The following is a 21061-nucleotide window of genomic DNA, read 5'->3' as shown; positions in this document are numbered from 1 at the left end:
TAAAAAAAAGATGCATTCTCAAAAATTCAAACTATCCAGGAGCTGATGGATTTGCCAAGGTTTTTGACCCAACTTGGGTCTAGATTGTACTGCTTTCATATTATATTTTGTATAGGAACTCTTTTCCTACATGGCATGGTATAGCACACTTGATGTCAGAAAGCCTGGGTTTGAATACCAGCTGATCCTTCTTAAATGTGTGGTCATAGGCAATTCACTTCTCTAGGACTCAGTTTCTTTGTCTCCAAAATGGGGATAACAGAAATTTAACTGGCTCTCTCATGGCATTGTACTACTGAAATAAGAATGCTATTATTTCTTCCTTCAGGAATCATTCTAAGGAGTTCTCTGTCTCCTGATTAATTATCAAACCCTTCTAAACATACATTATATAACATTGCCCTGACCAACACTGTTCAATAGTGTTATTAACACAGTATAACCTAAATTCAGACCATTGCAAAACCTTACTATCACAGCATTTTGAGAGGAACTGAGCTAGTTCTTGAGCCCAACATTACCATGGATCCAAATCCAACTCCATTCCCTTGTCCTTAGTGCTTAAAGTTATTTTTTTTCAAGAATCAACTAATAGTAATAAGTAGAATAAGCCTGTAAAAGATCCCTGAATTTGGAGTCAGGAGACTCCTGGTTTCATATCCCAGCTCTTCAATCAACTCTGGGCTTCGGTTGCATCATTCAGAAAACAAAGGGTTTGGGGCCTTTAGGTCCCTACTAACTCTAACTCCCATGATCCTATAAAGCACCTTTCCTTCCCCCATAAGAGAGACAATTGCAAATAACCCACATGGAGCTTAATAGTATCAAATGGAAAGAGAATTTCCAAGCCGGCTGCAGAACCATCTTATGTTTGAACACAAAACAAAACTAGAAATATCCTCCCCTTTCACACTCCCTGTCCCCACCCCCAGAATCACAATGATGCTTTAAATATCTCCAAAGCTCTGCACATCCATTTGGATTATAAAAAATGTTCTTCCCAATATAGGAGGTAAGTTGTTTTTTTCAAGGTCTGAAAATCGACTTAGAAACAGAAAGCCTCTTGTGCAGATAAAAGTCTAAAGATATTCCATCTGAAGTAAACATCATTCCTCTTTTATCCAAATTTATAAACAACAAATGTACAATATTTTTACCCAGCTTAGCAGCTGGAGGAGAGGTTGTCAGCATGCATTCTTTTTTTCAAAATAAATTAATCCTTACTCTGGTGGTTTGAGATTATGCACTGTATTATACAACAGCGCCTTATCAAGCCTCATCAGTGAAGATGGAATTCATGTCTGTAAAATGCTGCAGGCAATCACAGTTTCATATTTTATCATGTTGATAAGGATATCGCAAATTCTCTGAAGCATTTCAAAATGCTTAAATGAAAAAGGAGAAATGCAACTAAAAGGCTTTTTATATGGTTTGTTGTGGGTTATTATGAGTTATTTATAAACCCCAAAAAGAAAGATTTGACATTTCCAGTGTAAAAGATTGGAGTATTTAATAGTACATTTTTTTTCTCTTTCCAATTGAACATCCTCAATCACTTTAAAAATCATTAATATTTACTCTTCTGTCAAGCAGAAGCCTTAAAAAGGGAGAATCTTTCCAACTCTCTCACTGACAATAACAACAACTCATATTTATCTAGTGCTTTGAGATTGACAAGGTGTTATCCTCAAAACAGCCCTGTGAGGTAGCTAGTGGAATTATTTTCCCCATTTTATAGATGAAGAAACCGAGGTTCAAAGAGGGATTTCCCTATAGTCATCCAGCCAAGAAGTATCAGAGCCAGGATAAAAAGCTGTATCCTGAGTACTTCATGTCCTCTACCATTTCAGGCTCTCTGACACTTCTCTCCAGTCCCTCTTAGCAATACCTGATGATCCATTTGCCCAAAAATTGTGGGTGTATGTGGGGTTGAAACAGGGAATGACAGAGAATGCTGAATTACGTGATGTTGTCAAGTTTATGAGAGGGAGGAAAAAAGAAAGGCTTCTCTACGTGTCTGTTTCTGTATCTGTTGCTTGCTCCTTCCTTTCTTCCTTCCTTCCTTCCTTCCTCAAATTTAAAGCCTTGGAGTAGGAAGAATCGAGAAACAATATGATACAGTAGAAAAAAACAATGGATTTGGACTCAGAAGATTTGGGTTCAAATTCTATATTTAAATTCTTACTAGCTTTATGACCTTGGGCAAGTCACCAACTTTTCTAGACATCAGAGTTCATCTCTAAGGTTTCTTCCAGCTAAAAATTCCAACTATGTCACATTTTGAAATGTTAAAATTATTTCTCCCTAAAACCTGCTAAGCCAATGGAAATTTAAAATGAATTTCATGCTATCGGCTGATCCTTTATTCAGCTGTCTCATAAGAATGGAATTCTCTATTGTCAGATAAAACTTCGGTAATACAATTTTTTCCATGTTTTGAGAATTAGCTATGTGACCTTGGATAAGTCACTTTTGTATGGGTCAGTTTCCTCTTCTGGTAAATAAGGGGTTAAACCACCTGATCTCTAACGTGTTTTCCAGCTCTGTATGTTTAATAACCTATGTTGTAATATTCTATGTTCTAAGGCCTCATTCAGCTTTAACATTCTCTGAGTTCACAATGCTTCTCCTGCTTGAATCTAAAAATATAGCATGAGCTATGCCACCTACCTGGAAAAGAGCACAATGAACATAAAAGAATTTATAATATGCTGACCTTCAGTAAAGAACCTATAAATTACAAATGTCAATGGGTGTTTGGAGTCTAGTAAGCATCTTAACAATATCCAGGGTCTCATCTCCTTTGGCCTCGGTTCATCGGAAGAGCCTCCAAATAAGAAAAATCCACAACTTTTCCTTCACATGTTAAATCCTTCATCACAAGGAAAGGGATGGGGGTGGGGAGGGGAGGTTTTTTCCTCCATTACAAATACTAAATAAGTGAGCAGCAAGCCCAGGGGCCATTTAGTTGTCACTGTGTTTGTCTGACAATGCCTATGGCTCTTCCAAATAATGCTCCCAAGGGTACTCACATTTAAATTATGTGGACTATACAGTGAATTTCCTCCCAGGCCATCACTGTAGCCTCCCGTCTGATTGATAACATGACGGAGGGTATCCACCTGTGAGATGAAACAGAATTCATCATCCCAAATCTATTAAAAGATCATCACTTACAAAAGGAAACATTTTGAATTATGTGTGCCATAAGGGTTTAGCATCCTCTATGAAAGACAAATTTATCAATCAAAAATGACTGGCAGAATTTCAACAATTCCTTGCATATTTAAACTCACATCTTTGTTTGCTCATGCCAGCAAAACAGTTACACCTTTGTGGCAATGCAAATGGTAGGTTCCACTCAATGTGGTCAACAGCAACCATTTGGGCGTGGCTGAAAACCTCTTTATGAATGTGAGTTTGTGCACATGATCACACACACAATAGATGTATTAAATACCTTATCGGTCCAAATATAGGCTACACTCTTTTCCCAAATCTGAATCATACAATTCCTGAGTGTAGCCTATAATCATGCTAAAATCAGTATATACCAAACAATAACCAAATTGACAAAGACAAATAAAGCAATAACGATTAAAAAAAACCATCTTTATTGCATTTGAAAAATATTTTTAAAAGACTCAACTCTTAACAGTATATTTTAAGATAAATTTTGTGTGATTATTTTTCAATGTTTACCTATAGAATTTTTTTTTCCTTTCAAAGAGATGTCCTCTTAGGGATATGTTTTATATTTAGGGGTGGCCTATATTTGAACCAATATGGTAGGCAGTTGTGTTGAGAATGGAAAATACTTTGGCAGCTCAGGTTTTTGTGGTTCTGACTTAAAAAAAAAAAAGGACAATGAAACATCATGTTTTAAAAAAAGGAAACCCAACAGTTCTCTCAAATTTAACTACAAAAGTAAGAGGCACCAATCCCCCCCTGCCATGAGCTCAAGCCAGAGCCGAATGCATTCACAAAGTTTGTCAGGTTTGAATCTTCAAAAATCACTGTTTATTTGAATTCTCATTAAATTATATACTGGGGTTGTTAGGGCTCCGACACTTAGTAGCTATGTGATTTTAGGAACTGAGCCTTAGGTTCCTCATCTGTGAAATGGGAATAATAATCCTTGCACTCCCTACCTCACAGGGTGGTTGTGAGGAAAGCGCTTTTTCAACCATAAAGCGTTATAGAAATGGGAGCTATTATTATTAGGTCACATTAAGAAATAGAAAGTATAGGTTCTGCAGAGAAGTACAGAATGTTTCAGTGGAGCCAGAGTAAGGTGGAGTTTTGAGCCCAAACCCTACCCTGATAGAAAGGCTCTAGTTGGAGGGCACTTCTCCTACCTGTGATTGCACATTGGCTCCGACTTGGGACCCTTGGTAAGAATCCCCATTCAGACTCTGCATGTTCATGAACATGTCCCCAGAATTTGGGAGGTTAAAAGAACCAGAAGAACCTAGAAAGGAAAGAGTTAAGTAGCTGAATAACAGAGAGCTACACACATAACCCCCAAAGATCTAGAGGCAAGAGAATTGAGAACAGGGAGAGGAGGCAGAAAAGGAAAAGGTTGTGCATAACATAAATGTATCAAAATCTAAGAGAATGGAGAGCACCTGCATGGGTTCAGGTGCTATGAGAGAAAGATAACCACTTGAAGGCCTTGCTTTTGAATCCAGTCCTATTAATGGGTAATGTTAAATACAAAATACAGCCGTCATTGTCCTGGAACTTTCCTTTCTTTCTATGCCCATAAGTTAATTATTTAAAAAGGCCCTTCAACATCATTAACTATCATGGTGGACAATTACCCAGAGAAGAAAAATTTGTTTGAAGTTCGATTTTAACAACAAGTTCTATTTTAACTTTCCCCTAGAGAGTCACAATGTTCATGTCCCATTAAAAAATACTCTGAACTTTTACTTTTGTGTGTATATTTAAAAGGTCTCCTTAGGAAGGTAATGATCCTTAATTGCCAATTAAGTCAATTTGTTATTGGGGTACTAGGATGTCTTTCATTTTTATTTAGGTTTGCCACAATTTTTAAATGTTCTTTACCCCACTGTAAAGTTCACATCTTTGTGAACTTTACAGTTTTGGCCTAAACTTTGCTGCAGTGTGATTCCAGTGCGGCTGCACTAATGGAGAAGAAATGTGGAAAGAACCAGTCAAAAGACTTGAGTCCAGGTCTACTCTACCACTTAATAGGTGTGGTACCTTGGGTAAGATACTCCACCTCTGGAGCCTCTGTTTCTTCATCATATGGGCCAAAGAGTATTTGTGCTATCTAACCTTAGAGTTGGTATGCAGATCAACTGAGATCATGAAAGTAAAACACATCATAACTATAAAGTTCTTGAGAAATGTCAGATATTATTATTGATATTAATAATACCCCCAACTTTAAATCCTTGATTATTATTATTCACACTACAAAAATGGTATGTGAGTAAAAGAAGTTGAAGTGGGCAAAATGTAATGGAATTGTAAAATTAGCAGGACCATATTTTTGGGCAGCTAGGTGGCACAGTGGAAAGAGGACCAGGCCTGGAGTTAGGAAGACTCATCTTCCTGAGTTCAAATCTGGCCTCAGATAGTAGTTGTGTGACCCTGGGTAAGCAAGTCACTTAACCTTGTTGGCTTCCATTTCCTCATGTGTAAAATGAGCTGGAGAAGGAAATGACAAACCAGTCCAGTATCTTTGCCAAGAAAACCTCAAGAAAACTCATGATGAGTCAGACAAAACTGAAAAACAACTAAACAACAACAGTACTTAGTTATGTTATGTACAAAGTGCTTGCAATAAACTCTATTCTCAATTGCATTAAGCAGCCAGCAACATGTACATTTTCCATCTCTGATATTTCATGCTTTCAAGAGTTCATTGTTAACCCTTAAAGTGATATGTTGAACAATAAATAAAACAACAATTAGAGATGGAACTTGGCTTGTTTGCTTATTGAATAAAAAGACTTTTACTGAAATGTCTAAGAAAAAAAATCCCTGAGACTCTTCCAACAAAAAGTAAAGTTTTCATTATAGATAAATTGATTTACACATGCCTTTACAAAATTGTAATAATATGTAGTCAAATTTGGGGGGTCATTCATTCATAGAATCAGAAATTAAAATGGGAAAAGACCTCAGATCATTTAGTCCAATCCTCTCATTTTATAGATGAGAAAACTGAGGTCCAGAGAAGTCAACTGACTAGGAGACTATCTGTTCTAACACCTTAATTTTACAAATATGAAAATTAGGGCCCAGAGATGACAAGTGACTTGCCCAAGGTCACAGAGTTAAGTTTAAGGAACAGCCAGAACTAGTACCCAGGTCCTAACCTAAAGTCTAGGGTGTTCCTTCCATTATCCCAGGCTGCCTCTACAGACTAGATAAGCATTTGAGTATTGAAGAGAATTCACCACACATCCACATGTGACCATTCTTCCCTGCTCTGCTTTGTGTGTTGTATGTTATAAAGCTTCCTGTACCAGATAGGAGAGAGAAATTCTCAATACCTACCAGAATTTGGTGTAGTGGGTGAATTCGTCTGATTATTCTGGACTGCTGCAGCCACAGCATGTGCAGCGGTCACTGCTGTTTTTGCAGCATAGAGATTGGCTTCTTCCTGAAACTTCCCTATATTCTTCTTGTACCTGATTCTCTTGTTGCCAAACCAGTTGGATACCTACAGATTACAGGGGTGGAAGAGGGGAAGAGAAACCAAAGCAAAAAAAGTCAAATCAGTATGACTACCCAAGATAATGTTCTATTCACTAGTCTTACTTCCCAGGCCTGAAACCTTACAGTTATAATGATCAAGAATCAATTGTGTGATATTATAAATAAGAACATGATATAGTTTTCTACCTCTCTTGCCAAGTATGTGTCAATGTGTCAATGTGTCAATTAACCTTTTAAAACAAAAAAAATTTATCTTGGATTTGCCCAATGTGATTAAGTGGCATTCATCGCTGTTCCCAAGGTCACATTTATCAAGGCATTGAACCTTTTAATTCTCCAAAGCACCTGAAAGGGATAAAGAGGTTGGGGTGAGGGTGCAAGGGAGAAATACTTGATACCATGCTCCACATATTGCAGGTACTTAATAAATTTAGGTTGAATTTTTTGATTAATTTTGTTTAAAAAAGAATTATTCCACTAAAGCTCTCCCCTCAACATGCCTCACTGTGGCATGGAGATGACCCTGGGTTTTTGAGGGCCATGCGCATGAAATATAAACTCATAAATCCTATGAAGCTGAAAAGGCTTCAAGGATAGGTCTGCTGATGGAAGTTTGTAGGCCTGTCCTCTGAGCACCTCCCTTAGTGTGGGGGAGCTCATCACCATAAGCATTGTCACCAGAGGATGAAATACGTTAGCCTCAACAACACATAAAACCGACTTCTAATACATGGAAGGTCTGTGACCTGCACCAGGAGAGTGCCCACCCTGATAAAGCTACAGCTCTTGTTAAGTATTGAAAAAAAAAGAATAAGAGATATTTTGAAAAGAATGAATTGTTCTTTATTTCTGGGCTGGAACAACCTTGGCGGTAGTATAGCTAAGAATCATGTTTGTTCCACTGAAAATAAAAGGAATAATATAAATCAATAATGAATGGAAAGTCACTTTATCTTCTGTCTTTGAAGATACTCTATGACTGCCAACACAGCTCTCAGGCTCTACCTGTTAACCCATGCAAATGTCAACCTGAAAACTTAAGTAATTCCAGTAAAGCTGGATACTGAAGCAGAAAGGCCACTTGTATTTCTGTAGTTTTCTATGCTACCTGCGTGGATGTCAGCCAGTGCCATACCCTGAAAGCTTCCAAGACGCACTAGGCAACAGGAACATTTCCACCATCACCATTTTCACAGCAGAGACTCATGCCTTACAGGATTACAAGAGGGTATTTAAACACCTGCAGATAAGTTATGTGGAGAAGCCAAAACCCACACAGTAATTTAAAAGAAATTGCCCACTTTATATGTAACAGAATCTGCCCTCCTGTTTTTTTAAAGTAATAGTTTAAAAATACATTTCTTTAATTCTTAATCAATTTTTCTAAGGAGTATGCGGTAGGATACTGGGATAGGGTCATTGTTCTAAAATTAACCCAGGTCACTGGCAAGTTGTTATTACCATATGACAGTTCAGGGGCCCTGGGAAGAAACAAAGGGGTGGATGAAAACCCCTAACCTAATTCATACCACCTGGCATACTTACTGATCATCTCTGTCAAGCTTTTAATTAGCTTGGACATCAGATAACTCTCTGACCTCTGTGGAGCTCATACTTCCACAAGAAACCAGAGGCTCCTGGTAAGGAGGCTACATGAGAGAAGCAAAGTTTGCCTTGCTGTTTCAGTACATATTTTATGCTACTGAAGTTGTCCAAATGAACTATACCTATCCTGGGAGACCAATACCCTCTAAGACAAACACTATACTCTCCAACACAACTGATTTCAGAATGAAAGAAATGAAAATTAGGAGGGAAAATGTGGCAGGGGAGGTTCTTAGTAGATTCCCAGAAATTCCTGATCTACTATTATTTCATTCTTCAGGGATATCCTTCAATCAGTTATGTTCATTTGGTGTCTACCATTTGCAAGATGGTAGGTGTTATGCCAAAGAACTAGAATGGATGAATTGTGTTCTCAAAAAATGCACATAATTGTTAGTAACATCAAATTTAACCCTTGGCTATTGAAACCAAAATTATGGTGTTCCACTAAAAAGTATGCCATGCCCCAGGTTAGTTTGTTTTAAAAAGAAGATCTTATTCACATTAATATATTTTCCATCACTGCCCTAAGTGAGAACCCTAAATAGCCAATTTAAAATAGGTTCCAGCACAGTGATGTGTAAATGATGGTAATCAAGTGAACCTGTTATATTAAGAGTTCCTATTAATGAAGGAAGGGAATGCTTGGTTTCAAAGGAGATCATAAGATCAGAGGCTTGCTGTAGGAAGACATCTCAAAGGTCATCCAGTCCAAATCCTAAACACATTAATTCCATCTACAACATCCCTAAAAATAGTCACCTGTTACTTGAAGGCCATCACCTTATGAAGAACTAACTACACTCTGAGAAAGCTCATCTAGGCATAGCTGTAACTGTCAGGAATTTTTTCCTTAGCAAGTCAAAATCTGGTAACATTCTTTCACTGTTCTTACTTCTTCCTGTAAGTCCAAGTGAAGTCATTTTCACCTCTGTTCTACCTGTCATCTTTTCTGTTGACTGAACATTCCTAGTTTCTTTACTCATGCCCATCTGGCATAGTTTGAGTCCTTTCATCATTGTGGTTACCTCCCAGTCTTGTCAACATACCTTCTGAATACAGCACCCATAAAAGGACACAATACTTCACACGTTGCCTGACCAAAGCAGAATATAATGGACCTATCAGCTCCTCAACCCCTCATTCTACATACAATGCCAACTGATTGCTTAGGTAATCATTAGCATAAACTTCCTAACAATTAGAGCTATCCCAAAATTTAACTCTCTGGGTTGCTAAATCACTACAATCATATTGAGCTAACAGTTAACAAAAATCCCAAGATTTTTTACACATGAATTGTTTTCTAGATGTATCTCTTCTATCCCCTACCAGTGCAATTAATATATTCTAGACCAGTGGTGTCAAATTCAAACTTAAATGGCCACTAAACTATACATAAAAATCCCTGCAGGCCACATATTGACTTAGAAAACCACATGTTAATATTAATCTATGTTTTACTGTATTTTTATTTATGTTGTTGAATATTTCCCAATTATATTTTAATCTGATTCAGGCCACGCTCAGGAGTGTTGTGGGCTACATTTGGCCTATACCTCTACTCTAGATTATAGAAAAGCAAAAAAAAAATTTCAAGTTCAGAAAAAAGATAAAAATTCCTTTAACTCAGAGATAATGCTACTAAGCATAAACCACACAGATTTCAAAGACAGAAAATTTATATGTACACAAAAATATTCATAGCAACACTTTCATGATAGCAAAGAAACAGAAACAAAGTAGAGGTGCCCATCACTTGGGAATGACTAGCCAAAATGTATGTATATATGAAATGGCCTATTTTCTAAACTGTAAAAAACAATAAATAATAAGAATTAAGAGAATCAAGAGACTTATATGAAATAATGCACAGTAATAAGTAAACAGAACCAGAAATATTATATATATATATATACAATTATATATAGATTACAATAATATGAAAGGAAAGAACAACAATAACAACAAAACATGGAAACTAAACACTGCATAATTATAACAATCTATCTGGACCCCAGAGGTGGGTGTCTATGGATGTAGACTACTGCAAACACTTAGTTATGGGTGATGTGGTAATTAGTTTTGCTGAACTGTTCTGCACCCCCCTCCCCCCTTTTAAAATCTTTCTTACAAGGGATAGGGTGGAGGGGAAGAAATGTGATAAACTGAAGAAAAGAAATTAATTCAGAAAGGAATATGATATAAAAGCAAAAGGTTTTAAAAAAGAGACAGATATGCTGTCATGGACAGACTCTAAAAGGAAATATACGTCAAGAAGAACTAATGTCCCTACAATATGAAATTCTGATTAACTGATCCCAAATAATCACAATGAGAAAGAGAAACAGAAGATACTCTGTAGCAAGATTCTTGAGAAAATGTGTATCATTCAATTCAACAAGTATTTATTAAGTGCTTACTATGTTCTAGGGCTTGCACTAGGTACTGGGAATACAAGGGCAAAAAGTGAAAATAGTTCCTCCACCCCAAAGGACAGTCTATTTTCTGAAGGAATATGTGTACACAAATATAAAATATATAGAGTAAATGCAGAGTGCTTTGGGGTAGAGGAGAATACTAACAAATGGGGGAGGGAACAATGAAAGACACACAGAGTATAGCACTTGAGCTGAGCCTTACATTATTCATAACTTGGAAATGAAGAGAGCGAACATTCTAGGCATCGAGGATAATGCAAAGGCACTGAGGTGGGAGATGGGATGTTATCCATGGGGAATCATAAGTAAACTAGTTTGGCTAGAATATAGAGTTGTGGGTTGGAAGTAGGGTGGGAAAGAAAGTAAAATAAATCTGGCAAGATGGATTGGAGCCAGAGGATGAAAAGTTTTATATGCCAAACATTGTTTCATCTTTGTACCACCAACACCTATCACAGTACACTGTACATAGATACATTACTAAATATTGTTGGATTTATTACATTTCTAAAGAAACCAATATTCGTATAGAGTACTGTTTGAAGAGGGTTAGAGATGCACATAGCAAAAGGATGAATTTAGAAAAGTGGTATAACCTGTAACGATATTAGGAAGGCTCAAGCCCTGAATGAGCTGACGCATGGAAAAAAAATTCAAAAAACAATACAAAATTATAGGGGAAGAAATTTTTTAATCTTTTGAGATACTTATGTAAAAAGAATCAAAACTGTACTAGTTATACTAGTTATAGTCAAGTCACTTCACATCCAGGAATATCAATTTCCCTAATATTTAAAATAATATTTGTACTACCTGCTTTACAGCATTGTTGTGAACAGAGGATATTTCATACCTCAAAATGTTACAGGCACATGGATCATTTTATTATTCTTTGGAAAACTTTATTTAAAAACATGGACAAAAGTTGCAAAGGATAAGAAAATATGTATGTTTCTGGTCTGAACCAGAGGCAAAAATGCCCTTGTCAATGAGATCACAAATCTATTTAAGTATTTCTTAAATCTGCTTTTGGAGCAAGATAAACAAAAAAGGGAGAAAAAGTTTCCTTGGAGAAGACAGTGTAATGTTAATAGATGACAGAAAGTAATCTTTGAGAAATCTTAGAAAAGAAGAAAGTGCTAGAATACTGGAGTCTGGCAAATATTCTATTTCTTCCCAAAAGTATAAAAGCTGAATTTGAACAAGTATAGACTGGTAAAATTGAACTCAGAAAGATTCAAAAATGACTTAACAGATGGTTTGTGGCACATTTAGAAAAGTAGATCATGGTCATTAGAAGCCAGCTTGGCTTTTCTAAAAACAAGTTAAACACATCTCATTTTCTCTTTTAAGTAGTATTCTAGACTTGAACTGGGTATGCCCAAGACATGGTTTAGCACAATTCCTCCAAGACATTTGATAAAAAATCACTCTATATAGTTAAGGACAAAACTTAGAAATATCATCTGGATGAAAACACAGGTATAATTAGAGCTGGTTAAACAGAAATATTCAGCATCGGAGAATCTAAATTTGAAGGAAACCCAGAGGCTATCTAGTCCAACTCCCATAGCACCAGGAATTCTTCCCCTGACATTGCTGACCAGAAGTCATCTAACGTCTGCTTGAAAAACTCAACGAGAGGGAATGTACCATCTCTTGAGGCAGCCCATTCCACTTTTGAGTAGCTCTAAGTGTTGGGAAGTTATTTTTGTCAAAGTTGAAGTCTTCCTCTAAGGAAATTCTATAAGTTGCTCCTACTTTTAGCCTCTGAATCCAAGCAGAAGAAATTTAGTTCCACCTGGCAGTCCTTCAAATACTTAGACAGCAATCACAACTACCCTAAGTCTTCTCTTCTCCAGGTTAAACATCCCTTAGCTCCTTTAATCAGTCCTCATAGGGCACTGATTAATACAGAAAGAGTGGTGATCAGTGGAGTAATATCAACATAGAGAAAAACCTCAAATAGTGTATCCCAGAGACTCCATTTTCTTCAACATTTGTCAAAGACATAAAAACACATGCCATGCTTTATAAACCAGAAAATTACACAAAACTGGTAAGGACTGCTAACACATTGCATATCATAATTAAGGTTTTAAAAGATCTCACTAGGCCAAAACAATTGGTCAAAATGAAACTCAGTTGATAAAAATTCATGTTGGAAAATACCTAGGGGTATAAATTAATTTCACATGCTCAAAATGAGCTAATCTTGTTACATGGCTGTTTTACTTTGAGAAACAAAAGGTTTAGTACATCAAAAGAAAAAAAGAAAAAAAAGCATGAGGGTCTTGTAGGACCAGCTCTCAAACTATATTATAAAGCTGTAATTATCAAAGTAAAGATAAGAAGGTGGGATAACAGGAAGAAGTAAAGTAAGATCTCTCCCCTGCCCCAAAGATCCTCCAAACAGAACTAGAAAACATATCAGACTGAATCCTGATTGGGAAATACAAGGAAAAAAATCACAGTGATTTTTCCAATCAGCACAAGGAGACAGAAATGGAGTATGGCCAAGAATGCACTTTGTAGAACATTTCAGTGCTTTTATAAATGAAATGAGAGCACTAGAGGAAAAAATTGGAAAAGAAATGAGAGCTATAGAAGAAAGAATTAGAAAGTCAATTAACACTTTTTCAAAAGAAGTACAAAACCTTGCCCAAACAACAAATTCCCTGAAAATTAAAGTGGACCAAACAGAAGCTACTGACTCCATGAGACAACAAGAAATATTAAAACAAAGTCAAAAGACTAAAATAAAAATAGGAGAAATTGTAAGCTATTTCACAGCAAAAACAACTTACCTAGAAAACAGCTCAAAGAGAAAAAAATTTAATTGGACTATATGAAAGTCATGACCATAGAAAGAGCTTAGACATCATGCTTCAATAAATCTTAAAAGAAAACTTCCCAGATCTCTTAGAACTACAAGGTAAAGTAAAAATAGAAGGTATCCATTGGTCATCTCTAGGGGGAAAAAAAATGAAAATTTCCAGGAACATCATAGCCAAAATACAGAGCTTCTGGGTAAAAAACAAAAACAAACAAACAAACAAACAAAAAAAGAAACCATGCAAATAGCTAAAAAGAAGGAAAGAATTTAAGTACTGAAGAGCCAGAGTCAGGATCACACATGATTTACAGTTACCACTATGAAGGAAGGGAAAACTTGGAATACAATATTCCAGAAGGCAAGGGATATAGACTTATCACCAAGAATAACTTACGCATAAAAACTGAATATAATCCCATAAGAGAAAAAATGGATCTTCAATAAGATAGATGACTTCCAAATATTACTGATGAATAGAGCAGAATTGTATAGAAACTTTGAGGTACAAACACATGAGTCAAAAGAATCATAAAAAGGTAAACATGGATAATCATAAGGTACTTAAAATAGATTCATTCTAATATGGGGAGACAATATTTGTGCCTCCTCTAAACCCTAATTATCAAGGGTCATGTAGGAAATCTAATTAGACATAAGGCCTGGGAATGGTTTTGTTATGTCTTGAAAATCTTAAAAGAAGAATGGAAAGGGAGAAGAAGAATATACTAGAAGAGGAAAAGGAGAGGAAAATCAGGGGAAATTATTTTGCATAAACAAGAGGTAAAAATATGTCTATACAAAACAAAGAAGGAAGGGGTGGGGTAGAGTGACTGACACTTGAACCTCACTCTCATACAAACTGGTCAAAGGAGGAAAGAATATATACAGAGCTGGACACAGCAATACATTTCACTTAATGAGGATAGGAGGGAAAGAAGAAAAGGGAGAAAAAGGAATTAGAGGAAGGATATACTAAGGGATTAGTCTATTAGGATTAGTCCTAAGCAAAAGAAACTCTAAATAAGGTTGCACAAAAATACTCACATCCCTTTTTGTAATGTTATACATACACACACAGTGTGTGTGTAATGTAATGTTTATATATATACACATGTAGATATACATATATGAAAAAAGATTTGGAATCAAATGCCTCATCCTAGTGTTTAATAAACTTAAGAACAAATATCACAGAGAGAAGATTTTTCTATTTAAAAAGAACTGTAAGGTAAACTAGAAGGCAGTTTGGGCAGCTCAAACCATTTAACACAATCTGAACCAAACAGATGTGCAGTCTAAATACAAAAGGTCACTATTTAAAACTGATCATTATTTTTTTAAATTAGAAAAGAATGGAAGAAGGTTCCTTTCAGATTTATATTTAGGGGATACATCATTAACCAAACAAAGAATAAAAGAAATCATGAAAAATAAAATAAAAATTTCCATAAAACAAAATTTAAAAGCTTTTGCATCAACAAAATCAAAACAGTCAATATAAAAGAAACTCTTAACTAGGGGAAAAAAATCTTTATATCAAGTAGCTCTGATGTAAACCTGACTTCCTAGATATGTAGGGAATGGAAACAAACATATAAGAACAAGAGTCATTCCCCAACAGGTAAGTAGTCAAAGGATATGAAGAGTTTCCAAAAGAAATGCAAATCATCAACGACCATACTTCAAAATGCTTCAAATCACTAATAAGAGAAACAATAATAAGTAATAATATGGATTATTATATGAATTATATTTTATATGATTATCATATATGATATATCATATATATTATATGAATTATATGAAGAAACAATAATAAATAACAATATGAATTAAACCAATTATGAGATTTTTGTTTTACAACCAGCAACTTGGCAAAGATGATAAAAAAATAGATAAGTTAATACAACCATATACTGTTGGTATAGCTATAGTCTGACCATTCTGGAAAACAAATTGGAACAAGGTATGAAAAGTCACTACATGGCAATATTCATTAATCTCACCATCTCACTTTTTGGTACATATTCCAAGAAGATTAGTGACAAAAGAGAAATATCTCAAATATAAAAGAAATTATTTATAGTAGCACTCCGTGTGGTAGTAGTTTCAACAAAGTTGAAACCCACCAACTGAAGGTAAAGCTAAAAAATTTGTTGTTTAAAAATAAATGGAACTTTGTTTTGTCATAAGGAATGATGATCGTGAGAATTCGGAATATTCATATAAGAAAAAGAATGCAGAACCAAGAAAATACTGTATAGGAAAACAACATTAAAAGACAAATAAACATTAATTGCAATGAACAATTTTGGTCTTGGACAGCAAAGGTTGAAGAAAAGCTTCTCTCTGAGAAGGATATGAAGCTACAGGTGTAGAAAACTGCATATACTGTCACACATGATTTCATTTGTCAGTCAGGTTTGTTCAACTGTTTTTCTTTGTTGCAAGGCAGGGTTTAATTGTTAGGGGTCAGGAGTGAGTTTATTATGAAACAACTGAAGTAAAAATAACATAAAAGGCATCAATTTTAAAAGGGAGGAGGAAAACTAACATGAAAATAGGCTGCATTAGTAGAATTAATGTCCAGATTTTTTTGGGGGGGTGGGGGATACATTCACTGTAATTGCGCACTCCAAATTTGAAATATTATGTCTAACACTGGCTGCCACACTTTAGCAAGGGTGTTAAACTAGATTGTGGTTGGCCATTCACGGCTGATGGAGAAACCTTGTGATACAAAGAACAATTATGTGAATTGGGAATATTTAGCTTGGAGATGAAAAGACCTAAGAGAAATATGATTGATGTTTTTAAATTTTTGAGAGTTGTCATGAGGAAGGAGGAATAGAACTATTCTTTGGTGCTTTTCAGGGCAGATGGTAAAAGTTACAGAGTCAGGTTTTGATTCTGTACAGAGAAGAGCTTCCTAAAAAAATGGAGCTCTACAACAATGTTAAGGAAAAGTAATGAGCGGGGCAGCTAGGTGGCGCAGTGGATAGAGCTCTGATCTTGGAGTCAGGAGGACCTGAGTTCCAATCCGGTCTCAGACACTTGAAACTTACCAGTTGTGTGACCCTGGGGAAGTCACTTAACCCTGATTACCTCACCAAAAAAAAAAAAAGGAAAAAAAGAAAAGAAAAGATAAGTAATGAGCTCTCTCCTTCACTAGAAATACTCAAGCTCAATGACCTACCCAGCAGAAGGCAATATAGAGCGGCAGAAAGAGTCGGGAAACTCAAGTTTTGTTCTTGGTTTTAACACTCACTGGGTAATGACAGACAAGTCACTTAATTTCTCTGAATTTCAATGCCCTCATCAACAAAATGAAGACAGCAATACTTACACTATCTGCTTTATATGGTTTTTGTGATAAAAAGGTGGGTTATCTCATTCTAGTCACCTTTTTTGTGGAGTTTGGATAGAAACTATGCAAGAACAAGTCACTATCCTGCTATTATTCTTTCACATTTAATGTTCAGAGGACTATTGCACAGGTAGATAAAATGACTGCTTTTGGTAATAAAATGAAAATGCTAAGATACAAACCCATCTTTTCAAATTCACTGAAAATTTCCTTTAGGAAAACTCCAGTACCAGACAGGACATCATGGATGACATATGTTTCATCCTGTTTTCACGTGGCTTTAATTTCTTCAGCTAAGTTATAATACTTTGTGAGAAAATTCTATATAGTTTAGAAATTATGAATTTTTGACATGGTAACATCTACTAAGAGTGTTTTTTAAAAAATATTTTTATGAATCAATGTTATGTCTAGGTGGTTATAAGCAACAGTTATGCTCTAATTCCAGGATATTTAATCTGCTTCATTCAAGGACACTTTGAAATTTGTATCTGTAGTACAGGACTTTATCATTTTTTAGTTTATAAAGGATTGGGGCAGCTAGGAGGCACAGTAGATAGAACGCTGGGCCTGTAGTCTGGAAGACTCATCTTTTTGAAGTCAAATTTGGCCTCAGACACTTATTGGTTCTGTGACCCTGGGAGGGCCTTTTGATGACTCTTTTGCATGTTAAATGTTTCATATATTTGATCCAGAGATAAACCACTTCTACATTCAACAAATACAATAGTGTATACCTCTTGTCAATCTTTACTAGTGGTTTCATTAAGTAGACTCCAATTTCTGTAAATGTTTAACCTGTTTATCATATGCTCTAAAGATTATAAACTGTTAATATAAGTAATAATAACAATAAGCAATAAAGGGGGTTCCTGCATTGGTGGGAGAATATGTTCCCTTCAACTTAAAAGATCTCATGATTCTATTTACAATAGTGTTCTTAATCATACCCTGTAATGGGATAAACTCTGTTAAGCTTCTTAAACAGCTAATGTTGGAATCTACTTCACCTCCAACAAAACATTTTTTTTTAACGTAAAGGAGACAAAATCAGACAGTTCTCCTGTGAAAAGGAGTATCTTCATTCTATAATTTCTCTAGCGTGTCTAAAAAAAAAGATATGTCTTTAGAAAGTTTAACTACAAAGCAGATCACAAAGGGTAATAAGATATGCACATTAGAAAAGGCATAAAGTCCTGTTTGAAAGATAACTTGCCATTTCTTAATCATAATTAATGTGAGTCCTCCAATCTTAAATTCAACAACAAAGACATATTTTTTTACTTCCTTTCTAAAGAATCCTCTGTTGTATACAGAAATATATTGTACTTAATATTACCTTGACAATGAAAGAAGCTATAACACATTAATGAAACCTAGCCTGAAAAATCAGATTACAGCTTTATTAACAGTTTCATAATTGAGGAATCTCAGTACATCAACAGCCTCATCTCTAGATATGTAAGAATTCTGTTTATGCATACCCCTGGACCAATCACACAACAGCCATTGCTAATAAAGGTTTATTTAATTCTCCCAGTAAAATTTTAATATCACCAGCAGCCTGGGGAAGCTTTAGCAAGTAGATTTGCTTGACATCAGATTGTTTCCATTCTGCTAGTCCCAATACTTCTTAATCTTTAATATCAAGGCAATTAAAATTAATGGCCACTCATCCGAAGCCACCATGGGCAGTGTTTCCTTCACATCAATTGTTTGATGGGATTACCTAGAGGTTAAACTAACAAGCAAGGTTTAATTGGAAGCAATGAATGGAGTAGTGATCATACGTTATGTTTAACCTGCATAACCACATCTAAATGAATATCTAAAAATGTCCAACTACTTCTCAAATTAAAATATGCGCTACACAATCCAATCTTACCAATGTGGGTATCCATGCAATCAGCCTGTTAAAACTAAAATCGGCATCATTACTGTATAAATCTATACCTGATGCCAGGAATTCTCTCACTTAAAAAAGAGATCCAATTAGGCATGATGTAGTAAAAGGAACACTGAAGATGAAATCAGAAGATTCAGAAGATCTGAGTTCAAGACACTTCTAGGTGTGTGATCTTTGGCAAGTCATTCTGCCTTTCCAAGGCCTAGTTTTCTTATCAATGAAATGAAGGGACTAGACTAGAAGACCTGTAAGGTTTGGTCTGCATCTCTCATCTGGTGAAATTGTGATTTTGTAATTAGATAAACAGAAAGTCCAGCCTTTATCCCATACCAATACCTCAAATGTGGAGTATCACATTCAGTACTGGGTAGCAAGTTTGAATGAGACATTAAGAAAGCAGAACAGGTCCAGAGGACGGCAACCAGGATGAGGCAGTGACTCAAAACCACAGCTTTCAAGTACCAATTGAAGGAACTAAGGATGTTATGTCTGGAGAAGGGAAAGACATAAAGGGAACCTCATTACTGTTTTTCAGTTATATGAAGTTCTGTCATGTGGAATAAGGATTAAATATGAGTCTGCTTGGCCTCAGAAGGTGGTAAAGGATAGAAGGTATAGCATGAAATTAGAATGGTCCAAAACAGAAGAGGCAGTCTTGAGTGATAAGTTCTCTGTCTTCGAATGTTTTTAAGTAGAGGTTAGAAAACCATTTTTCAGGATGGTACAAGGGATTCCAGCTCATGTATGGGTTGGACTGGATGACCTCTGAAATAAAGAACTCTACAATTTGACACAAAAGACCAAACAAAAGAAAAAGGTAAGGCCTATCCTAATCACAGTTAACACACAAGCATGTAAAACAGAATATGAAACTTCTTTGAGTGTACTATGCTATACTTATTTACTCCAAAATAGCAAAATAGCCCTTGACACCATTGTTACTCCTGAGGGCAGTGGGGCTTTTCCTTATGACATGTGAAATGCTTACTCCCTGTGTGACTTTGGACAAGTTATCTGACCTTCCTGTGCCTTAATTTCTTCCAAAGAATGAGGGGATTGGTCCAGGTGGCCTCTGAGGCCTCTTTCAGCTCTAAATTAAATCTACAATCCTATAACCTGCTATAGGGACACGTACTCAGGTCGTGACACACAGTAGGTGCTCAGAAGGTATTTGTTGAAAGGATAAATGAATGAGCCCTTTCCTAAAAGGATGCTATGAGAGTACAATACTAGATCACACTTGCATAACAACTTAATGTACCACAACATTTTCTCACAATCCTTTTGTGAATGTGTTATTAACTACTATTTTCTTTCTTATTACAAATGAGAGCAATGAGGTCCAAGGAAGTTAAATAGATTGTCTAAGGTCACCTACAGTACATAAGAGAACCAGGCCCTTTTATCATACATTTAGATTTGGATTTTCAAGGAACCTCAGGGATCATCAAATTCAGCCTCATTATTTTACAGAAAAGAAAATGAAGATTCCTCTCCCAAAACAAAGTGACTTGCCCAATTCGACACAGATGATAAGTGACAGAGCTGGGACTTAAACTCAGTCTTCTGATTCCAGATGCCAAATGTTACTGGCTATGTATTTTGATTACAGATATAGGGCCTGTTCCATCATACTAACCTGCCACTTCACAGAACTATAAAAAGGAACAAGTTATGAAAAAAAAAACACTACTGTAGCATGACAGAATAGGTACTAAATTTGGAATCAGGAGACCTGGGTTCAAATCCTGACTCTGCTACTTTCTAATTTTGTTACTGTGGATGAGTTGCTTAATTTCTCTGGACCTCAGCTTCCTTATCTGTAAAATGAGGCAGTTGGACTAAGTTGTCTCTAATATTTCTATTTGCTCTAAATTGTATGAATTAAAGATTAACTTTTGCAATTTAGACAAAGTGATATAAGAAATTAGTCAAGGAGAGTAGTCTGTGAATGCTTCACTGAGAAAGTAAGACTTCATGAGCTGTGAAAAATTTGAATAGATAGAGGGGAGAGGGAAAGACATCAGAACAAAGGGATATGGCATAAGGAAAAGCAAGAAAATAAGCTTAAGTCAATGCTTTACACATAAGTATTCCATAAATGCTTGTAGAAGGCAACAATCAACTATACACAATCCTCTTCTATTAAACACCTTGCCCCATTATCCTATCAATGAACTTGCACTGCCAAGACTTAGCCTTGGATCCCA

The 21061-nt window shown here is 35.8% G+C and overlaps 1 protein-coding gene across 2 annotated transcripts in view; it reads right to left on the bottom strand.

Annotated features, from left to right (window-relative positions):
• Window positions 1-21061, bottom strand: part of LOC114047060 (pre-B-cell leukemia transcription factor 3) — a 300024-nt gene that overhangs the window by 3724 nt on the left and 275239 nt on the right. The window contains exons 6-8 of one of the 2 annotated variants that reach the window (XM_027867750.1): window positions 6535-6700; window positions 4359-4471; window positions 3033-3122 (exon numbers count right to left, since the gene is read on the bottom strand). In XM_027867750.1, the coding sequence (XP_027723551.1) occupies window positions 3033-3122; window positions 4359-4471; window positions 6535-6700 (369 nt within the window). The remainder of the gene's footprint in view (window positions 1-3032; window positions 3123-4358; window positions 4472-6534; window positions 6701-21061) is intronic. The other variant, XM_027867752.1, reaches the window with a different exon arrangement.

This window comes from Vombatus ursinus, unplaced genomic scaffold (assembly GCF_900497805.2).
Source record: "Vombatus ursinus unplaced genomic scaffold, bare-nosed wombat genome assembly UNPS02014786.1, whole genome shotgun sequence".
NCBI classification, from domain to species: Eukaryota; Metazoa; Chordata; class Mammalia; order Diprotodontia; family Vombatidae; genus Vombatus; species Vombatus ursinus.
This window is presented reverse-complemented; position numbering and strand designations above follow the sequence as displayed.